This window comes from Diplotaxodon limnothrissa, linkage group LG13 (assembly GCF_057381915.1).
Source record: "Diplotaxodon limnothrissa isolate DT_005_m linkage group LG13, D_limnothrissa_male_GT1.1, whole genome shotgun sequence".
Taxonomy (NCBI): domain Eukaryota; kingdom Metazoa; phylum Chordata; class Actinopteri; order Cichliformes; family Cichlidae; genus Diplotaxodon; species Diplotaxodon limnothrissa.
The window spans coordinates 13087892-13097502 of NC_140608.1; the positions used below are offsets into that span (position 1 = coordinate 13087892).

General features: G+C 42.1%; 1 protein-coding gene across 3 annotated transcripts; it reads left to right on the forward strand.

The window, feature by feature from the left end:
• Positions 1 to 1528: 1528 nt before the first annotated feature.
• On the forward strand, positions 1529 to 8190 carry LOC146619956 (uncharacterized). 3 transcript variants are annotated; one of them, XM_085369247.1, is made up of 3 exons: positions 1529 to 1696; positions 4363 to 4461; positions 4620 to 8190. In XM_085369247.1, the coding sequence occupies exon 3, from the start codon at positions 4741 to 4743 to the stop codon at positions 6394 to 6396; it is 1656 nt and encodes a 551-aa protein (XP_085225373.1). In that variant the 5' UTR covers positions 1529 to 1696; positions 4363 to 4461; positions 4620 to 4740; the 3' UTR covers positions 6397 to 8190. The 3 variants fall into 3 exon arrangements, with proteins under 3 accessions (XP_085225373.1, XP_085225375.1, XP_085225376.1); XM_085369249.1 differs by having other exon boundaries at positions 1529 to 1680; XM_085369250.1 differs by lacking the exon at positions 1529 to 1696 and adding an exon at positions 2521 to 2965.
• Positions 8191 to 9611: the final 1421 nt, after the last annotated feature.

Below are 9611 nucleotides of genomic sequence, written 5' to 3' on the forward strand. Positions count from 1 at the left end.
ATGATGTTTATATTATATTAACCTTTTAAACTTCTCCATTTCATTTTTGTTTGTTTGATTGATTTTATCTTTGATTTTCTAATTAATTATTATTTTCAGACATTTTTATGGGGAAAGGATTTTGTTCTGACTCATCTCTGTAGATTCGTTTTTTTTCTTTGTCACTTTATGCATCAAATATCTGCCTGAAGTCTTGCTACTTTGTGTCTGTTGCAATGATTGGCTGCAAAAAATTACAATGAAATGTTAATAAAACCCATAAGAAAGTAATAATAATTTACTCATTTAGTTATTAGTAATTTAGTATACAGCTCTACACATCACCTGTATTGAAAATTAGTGCCACCACAGTTCTTCTCCATTCCTCAGACATCCTCTTACTCTCCAATACTGTGCAAAACAGTCTGTTTACAAAGTCCACCACCCTCTCTCATGTACACCTCCGTACCTCCACAGGTAAGTCATCTGGACCAACTGCCTTTAAACTCTTCTTTCTCTTCATAGCTGCCCACTCTTCCCCCTGTATTATGTCCTGATTATGTTTTTGAGTGAATATGATCACCTACAAAGAAGCTATTACAGCCCTAACTGGTAGACCGAGTATTATGAGCAGATATCGTCCAGACACAGATGTATCTGCATTTTCTTGCTTTCAGTCCAACACCTGCCCTCATTTTGGTCGGCTGACTGGCATAGTAGCATTCAATCAGTGCTATATTATCAGTGTAACAGTAGCCTTTTTCTTAGTAGTTTGCAGTGGTTCTTCTGACCTTGTTAGTTATGTGTCCCTTGCTTGTGCCCTGAGGGAATTTAGGATAATTGAGGATCTACTCTGGGGACCTTTACTGGATACATGCCCTGACCAGTATTTGGTCTCCAACCTGTTGTTCCAGAGACTGTAAAGCTGCCACTACACTATCCACATAATATGGTTACAAAGCAGGGACCAGGAACTGAAGGAACAACTGGAGCAGATGTGGATTTTATGGAAGGAGCTGGAAACTGGAAAAGTGGCTGCAGCAGATTCCGGCATCTGTCCAAAGGAGTGCAGTGCTAGGAACAGCTAATATACTTGGCCAATGGTAAAGGCCCTGAGCTTGAGGACCACACAAATACAGCTTTATATATTCAATTATTTATTTAGGCTTAAAAAAACTTTTTTGAATTTAGATTTATTGCACTTTTTTTTTTTGCCATGTTAGAGTATTTTTTTTCACATCATATTTTATTTTATTGATCTGTATTGTCATAGCTTGCCTTTTTTGGGGGGTGGAAGAAACAGGAACATTAGCAGGTGAACTGATATAAACCTCATATTCAACTTTGTTACAATACAGTAAAATAACGTCAGAGCCACTGTTATGGATAAACACTGCAAACTAAAAACCGTAAAGGAAATCTCCAGGCTTGTGTCTGTGGTGCATTGTCGACTCCCAGCCTGTAGGGGGTGATTGTGGTTTCCGTGCTGCGTTGAAAGGACAATGGTTGCTTTCGCTAAAGTGCGTCGGTTGTCCAACGTTGGCGCCAGATGAGCTGTGGCGCCAGCTACACACACAGGCATAGAGAGAGAGAGAGAGAGTGCTAGAGAGGGAGGAAGATACTGAGCAGTCTACCCAGGCTTACTACATACAGTTTGCAACGCTTCTCTCTTTTTAAAATTCTCTTTTCAGCAGTCACAAAGTAAGCGGACAGAAAGGTGGGTGCGGGCCTGCAAGAATTTACACGTTTAAACAGCCGTGATCCTTTATTCCTAATGATGTGTTATATCGTTTAAATTCAGCATACTCTGGCATCAATAGCAGCAACGGCAGAGAGGCATAGAGGGTCGTTTGTGTTCAGCTTAATATATCGTAGTTTTTATCGTTATTTTAGTCAGCGGTGTGTCTTGTGCGCCTCGGGTTCTGAACTTTGAGATGGAAAAATACAGGCCCGGGCTGGCACTGCTTGTGACATTATGTGCTGCTAGAACAGCAGGCAAGCACAGCAACACACTGGTATAAAAGACTATTTCAGGTTCGATTCCTATCCAGGCTATTTTTTGATTGCTGTTTGCGATTGCTGCAGACTCAACTCGTCTGTATTTCTTTCTATTTGCTTGCAGTTTGTCTTTGCATGCGAAACCACACTTAAACATGGTCGGATGGGCGGTTTAGTAAAGCTTCCGCTCCAGTGTTTTACTATCTACAGGCTATATAACTAAACTGGAGTGTAGGCTCTAACTGTGTTAGCAGACTGGATTAGCTGGGGGTTAGCTTGGCATCGTGGCTATCTAGCCAGCACGCTAATAATGTCTCGGCTGGATAGCTGCTAACATCAGCAAGGCCGCCATTGGAGTCGTGCGTGCGGTTTGTCGACTGCTGCCGCAGTGAAGGAGTGCTTCGGGTTTGTAGCCAAGACTCATCGTGTCCTTTCAAGTAGCGATTAAACGGCTTTTCTTGGTTGTTTTTGTCCGTATAATTCATTTCAAGCTGCATATGGCGGCGGATTTGTGTTTCGAGACGTTCTTGTCTGCGTAAAAGACGTCCTTTCCCGGGCTTTTCGCACACCGTTTCGGGCTTTCATGGTTAGCCATCTTTGTTTCAGCTAGCCCACTCCTGACTGGAAATCACGGTGTGGCGCTTAGCGTGCTAACCAACTCGTCGTCGGCGTTGGTGTTGTGCGATAACGTTACTAGCGCTCAAACTATGATTTATGGTTGTCTCTGTGGTTTCCTGAGCACTCTTGGTTAATCTTTGTGAGCATAGCGCTGTCGAGATCGCTCTAATTTTAATGTTTAGAATGGCGGAAGCTAGTGCAGCTACCATTAGCAAGCGGCAGCCATCTTAGGCGAGTGTGTAATCTTGGCTAGCCTGGAAGTGCTGGTGTGGCACAACAAGATGGCCTGTTAATACTCGCACAAGGAGAATTTCCGCGTCGGTCGTTGTCATAAATTGCACTTGAGCGCAAAATTCAGTGCTGGTTTGGTGTAAGTATTTCGCTGTTTATGGACTTCTCGCTACAATTACTCTGGTGAGGTTTTCCTTGAAGCTAGTTAGCTGGCTAAATCGTGAACACATTAGCAGCTAACACAATGCTGTTTTATCGTTAACCAGTCTCCCATCGACCGTAGCCAGCTAACTAGCGGCTATATTGGCTATTTGTAGCTTATTTGGAAGGCTAGCAACCAGCAGTTAAATGTTTAATAACAAAACCCTGCTGTTTAGATGTCCCGTTCTTATTTCGAGATGTATTCAGTTATGACTCACAATGAACTGCGCAGATAAGCGACAAGTGTAGGCCAGCCAAGTTTTTTGCTTGCGGATTAAGATAGAATTGCGAGTCTGATTATGATGTTCAGTTGGGTTTTAACATTTGTTAGCTGAGGAAGTCTACGCTAACTTGGCTAGCAAATTGTCGGTAAACCTTTCTTAGTAGTATTTGAAATTATCAGGTTATGTGAGATGAGGAGTGCAGGCATGAAAACATTATAATACTCCTGCCCCACCACTTTATTCATGCACAGTTTCTGAGCATAATGCTAAAGATTGAGCCGTTTTAAAACCCATTACCTTAGGCCAGTGGTTGTATAGTACAATATACAAATACACTTAAATCCAATTGTGGCCCCTCTTGTCTTGCCGATCATCTGTTAAACAAACGAGTCACCATCGTTTGTTTGTGCTGCTTTTTGTGTTTGTGGAGGTCATGACTGTATATCCTGGACATACAGTGATCTTTACCTGGAGACTAGGTGGCAAAATTATGTTCACCAAGATTTGCTTTTGCTTACCTTGTCTAACTAGATTAAACCTGACTGTTGGTGTGAAAACTGTCTTATTTAACTTATAATTTGGAGAGGCTGTGTATGTTTGATTCAGTATTAAATCTTTTTTTTTTTTTTGGTATGGCTTTAAATCCTCCCAATGATGGATCTATCAATTTTTTTCCACTTATCCAATGTAAACTGTGCAACTGTAACAGAAAACACGTTTTTGTAAAAGGGACAGAACTGAACAGTGGTCATACTTTCACACTTCCCATGTGATTGCCATGTGCTTGTATTAAATGGATGAACTATTCACTTTACTCTTGTTTTATTTGTTAAATAATAGATCTGATGTCTGCTCATAGTGTACACGTCTTGCTCAACAATTAATACTTAGAGTATACTTATTAGTGAGTGCTGATATTCTGTTTATTCAATTATCCTGTTTTTTCAGAAATGACTCGACTATGTTGGCTGAAACTGGGCTGGTGCTGTGTGATTAACTGAATTTTAGTGTCAGTTACTGTTTTGGATTTCAGTTGTTATTATGAAAACGAGGTAATCGAGGTCAAACTTCATGTTTTGATTAATAATATTGCTCTAATTTTGTCTTTCAGTCCAACTTTTGGTGCTCCCTGAAAGCCCAAAAGTTTCCAGAAAACCCACCATTTTAAGGACTCCGTTTTCAAGTTCAGCAAATCTACAATTTTACCAAAGTTAGTAAACTTTGCCATGATCTGTCACCCAGACTTAGACTCCTACTTAAAATTTCATTACATTTATAAGTGACAGTCAAGCAAAAGTTTTTCTTTACCAAATGCCTTTGGCTGTGAACAGTTATCTAAAATAAATTGTTTATTTTCTACTCTCACAGGTCTGCTTGACAACAAGAGCAACAGCGCGGCACAACACAAGACAAAGGTCTATCCCCCCGATTCTTTAGTAGGTCATCATCCGGCAAGAAAACGGAGGTCGTGGGGTTGGAGTGTGTTCTCATGGCCGAGTCAGAGACTGAATGTGACACACCCGGCCTTGACACACTTGGGTCGGAGTGTGTCATAGCCCACAGCCATGTCGACCTTCACTATGGAGCAGAAACTGAGATTATGACAGAAGAAAAGCGTGGATTAGAGCTGGAAATCCACGGTTCAGACTTAAAGATCCAGGGACTGGGGACAGAGCTCGGAGCTGTAGCGTGTGTGGATGCAATTGTAGCCGAGACAGACCATGATTACATTAAAGTGGAACATGGTGACATGCACTGTTTCACTGGAGCTGAAATCAAGACGACGGGAAACGAGGCTCTGCTGGGAGAGGTGCTGCTTAAGACGGAAAGTGAACATGTGGTAAAAGTGGAGTCTGACCATGGCGGGGAGCTGACAGTTGAGTCTGAAAACGGTGTAATCATACATGAAGCCCATGGCCTGCAGTGCAACGAGTGCGGGGAAATTTTTGGCAGCATAGCTGATCTTCACCAGCACTTTGAGATCCACAAGGACCTCAACCCTTACATCTGTGTCCACTGTGGTGAGAGCTTTGCTGTAGAGGCCAGTCTCAAGCAGCATATGAAAATTCACATGAAAGAGAAGCCCTATGTCTCTCCAGGAGTTGAGATGATGGGCAAAGATGTTATTGATGCCTTCAGCCTTAAGTCTCATCAGATGATTCATTTGCCAGACAAGCCCCACAGATGCTCAGAGTGTGGTAAGAGCTTTGCAGCTGCAATCACCCTAAGGGAACACATGAAGATGCATTCAGAGGACAAACCCTACAAGTGCACTCAGTGTCGGAAGAGCTTTGTCCGCAGAAGGCATCTGAAAAAACACCAGGAGGTGCACGCACGTGAGAAGCCATATACCTGTGGGCAGTGTGGCAAAGGCTTTGCTACATCTTCAAACCTGAAGCAGCACCAGAAGACCCATGCTGCGGTCGTTCTTGGAGACAAACCCCACCGATGCGCACAGTGCGGGAAGTGTTTTGCTGCAGCCGCCACTCTGAGAGAGCACCAGAGGATCCACTCGGGCGAGAAACCGTACAAATGCAACATGTGCAGGAAGAGTTTTGTCCGCAAACGTCATCTGAAGAAGCACCAGCAAGTCCATGCCGGAGGCAAGCCCTACACCTGCAGACACTGCAACAAGGGCTTTAATCACTCCTCTTCACTCTCCCGCCATCACAAGACACACCTGCAGAATCCAGTGTTTTCTCCACCTCAGCCTGGGAAACCCATGACCTACGGCACTCCCCCAAAGCAGAGAGTGCACCAGCAGGGAGAGAAGCCCTACATGTGTCACCACTGTGATAAGGGCTTCAATCATTCCTCTTCCTTGTCGCGGCACCAAAGAGTCCACTCTGAGGGAAAGAGCTACACCTGTGCTCACTGTGGCAAAAGATTCAATCACTCTTCCTCGCTTGCAAGGCATCAGAGAGTTCACTTGGAGAACAAGCAACAACAGCAGCAGCCGCAACCACCGCAGGCACAACAGCAGCAGTACACCACCATCCCCACAGGGAAGGGATTCCCCAACAATACCTTCCCAAAGCAGCGCATCCTGACGGTTGAAAAGCCATACAGATGCTCCCAATGTGGAAAAGGCTTTAACCATTCTTCTTCCCTCTCCAGACATCATAGGATCCACGTAGACCAGTGAGCACCCTTTTCCCACCCTCACATGTGGTCCCATGCAACGCGGCTCCCCCCGCTCCCAAGAAACCCTCACTTATCCTATCCTCATTTATGTTCTACCAATGTTCTCTTCATTGATATTACCACATGACAGGAAATGCCAGACCCAGCTTCTATAGACAGGAGAGGTCAGGTAAGCACATGACGCTGAAGTGGAGCAGCTGAGAATGGATGGACCGTAACACACAAGTCTTCAAAAGGACGCGGCTTGGCCTGAAAGACTGCAACCTATAATTCAGAGCTGAACCCGGGGCTTTGTGCTCAGTTTAAAGAGGGTATAATAATAGATTCTTGAAGAAGTCTCTATTCTTGTTTGTGATTATGCTTCACATGCTCCAGGACCTCTTTTCGAACACTTTTAAAGAAAACAAAATGTGATTTGAAGATCTACATGATAAATTTGTTACCTGGGGGAGCGTTGGGGGGGAAATGTGTTTCGCCCACTGGATGGTTTTTCAGTCATGCACCTTCAGGTGGGCAAATAAGCTTTTCAGCTGCAACTTTATCCAAGGTTACCGACACAATTGGTGAACGAGAACTGTTTCGATTTAAATAGCTCTTTCGTTTTCTCTCACACAACCCATGTGAAGCAAATATCAGAAATCCAATGTAAATAATATTGATTTTCTTTTATATATATGTATAGGTGACTAGTGTGATGTTTCAAAAGATTACATTTTTGATAGTAAGCTCCACTTTGTCTCCATTTTTTTTTTTTTTTTTTTTTTTTTTAAAGTGCTGGAGATCAAATTGTTGCAGGTGTTCAGTTGCAGCTTGTTCTTGACATTGGGCTCCACCAGACTTGAGCCATCCTGTATATTTATAAGGTTGTTATTTTGTATGTCTATGATGAGTTGGCGTTGCTGCATAGACTGTACAGAGAGCAATACTGGCTGGCTGACACACTGTCTATTATGACCTGCGGTTTAGCCATAAAGAAATGCATAATAGAAAATAAAAACCTAATGGGTAGCATATTCCAACATGAGCCGTGTCCTAATTATTTACCGTGCGGTTTCCTCTGTACCCAAGCACCAAATGTACATTAAATGCAACATCACACTTTAATCCTTTGGAGACTAATTCAATTACCTGTGTATAGCATATAGGTAACTCTTACTCATGTTGATCTGCGAACTATCACAATTTGATCTAAATGGAGAGAGAAAAAAGATTGTGTATACTAAAAGACTACATGAGAAAATCTCACTTTTACAAGATTTTCCAATGTCCAACGGATAGCGTTCTATTTACTGTTCTGTGTAAAATATCTTTTACAAACTGATGTATTTTTTTAGATACGGCTTGGGCTATATGAAAGGGAATGAGAGAGATACAGTTTTTATCAGAGTGAACATTTTGGTGAGCAATATTCTTTTTATTTCAATAACAGTTGTGCTTCACTGTAGCATAGGTTTCTTCCTTGTGTTAGATAGGTGCCTTATTGCATGCTATGTAGAAATGTATGCCGAGCTGTTGAGAAAAAAAAGTTAGGGGTTCCAGGAGTCTTTTGTTCTTATTCATACTAACTTTACCCTACATTTTAATTTGATGTCACTGATACCTATTTTTTTGCTTTTTTTGCTTTTGTGTATATTACCATGTGTTTACACTGTTACTACCATATTGTCTATTTTTTTTGCCCCTTCATTTTTGTCAATGGCCTCACTGTAGAGAGAAAACATGTAAAAGATCCATATAGACTTCTCTTAAGGGCAAATCCTGTAACACCTCTTCCCAGTTTCTGAGTGGCACATATATGGATAAATAAAGGTTGTTGACTACCTTGTGGTGTTCAGTCAATGGAGTACAGAGATTTATGACAAAGTCCATTATTTTCTAGATGGATGCCGTATTGCTGACACACAACTGGTGGGTTATGTGGGTTAATGTGTTGGCATGTTTACCTCAAGACAAGGTTGCGGTTGCATTTCCACAGTGTCTCCACATGGTGTCACTCTTTCTCCTTGAAACATCTTCAAGAACAGGGAGATTCCGGCTGTGAAGCAGGTCCTGGTCTTCAGTTTAACATCTGTTTAAATAGTAGTTTTATCCTTCCTGCAGCTGAACATTTTTAACTGAAACCTCACCTAAACTTGTTTGGCCTTCAAGGCTAGGAACAGCCCTTTTGAAGCTATACAAAGAAAGCTTTTGGGAATTTCCTGTGACCTCTGTAAAAACATCCACGTAATGTCTCCCACGCTCACCACTACACTGGTTTATATTCATTCTCAACTGCAGGGTGTCCTAAGTCTGCTGAGGCAGACGTTCAAGGCTGAGGACTCATTGTCACGTAACCCTCAGAAATACTGAGGTTATGCAGACACATGGATATTTGGCTGTGGTTCAAGAGCAAGAGTAGGTTATCCGCTGTTATGAAGATTGGTGGTTTGATCATCGGCTCTTCCAACCTGCAGGTTGAACCATCCTTAGACAAGATAGTGAACCCCCGAAATTTACTTGCTTCTTAAAACCCAACAACATATTTTTTAATTCATTTATTCACAAAAATAAAATACATTAGAATCTGTCTGTTTTAAGAAATATCTACCAGTTTAATAAAAGCAGAGCTGTTCAGTGCCGTTGCCTGACAGCAAGAAGATCCCAGGGTTTGAATCCCAGGGTATTTCTGTATGAAGTTTACATGCATGCCGTCGGTCTCTCCAGCTTCCTCCCACATTTGAGGGACAAGCATGTTAGGCTAATTAGTTGTTAATTGGCCGTATGTGTGAACGTGTGTGTGAATGCTTGTCTCTCCTTTTGTGTTAGTCCTGCCACAGACTGGCAACCAGCCCAGTTTCACCCAACTCCAGCTGCCCCACGATCCTGAGTTGGAAAGGCAGAAGAAACGAATGGATGAACTGGGGCCAGTTACACTGATAGCATAGCATAAAATAATTCTTGCAGGCACTCATATTGTGTTGGTAAAATGTTTCATATGGAGACGTCCATTTCAAGACAATGTGGGTTTATATATACAGTTTTATTTGTAGTAATTTCTACATGATGAGAAAGAAAAAGGGCAACACTAGAGCTGTAGAGAAGGAAAACTGTACATTTAAATGACACAGTGCTGCTAATACACCATGCACCATGGCATATCACAAAGTTATTTACAAAAACACAAAATATATACTGTACACCTGTACACATGCCTCTTTAGCAATGGCTATCATTATG

Bases quoted from the DNA above. Each gene is read 5' to 3' on its own strand.
- LOC146619956 (XM_085369247.1), top strand. From the start codon at position 4,741: ATGGCCGAGTCAGAGACTGAATGTGACACACCCGGCCTTGACACACTT.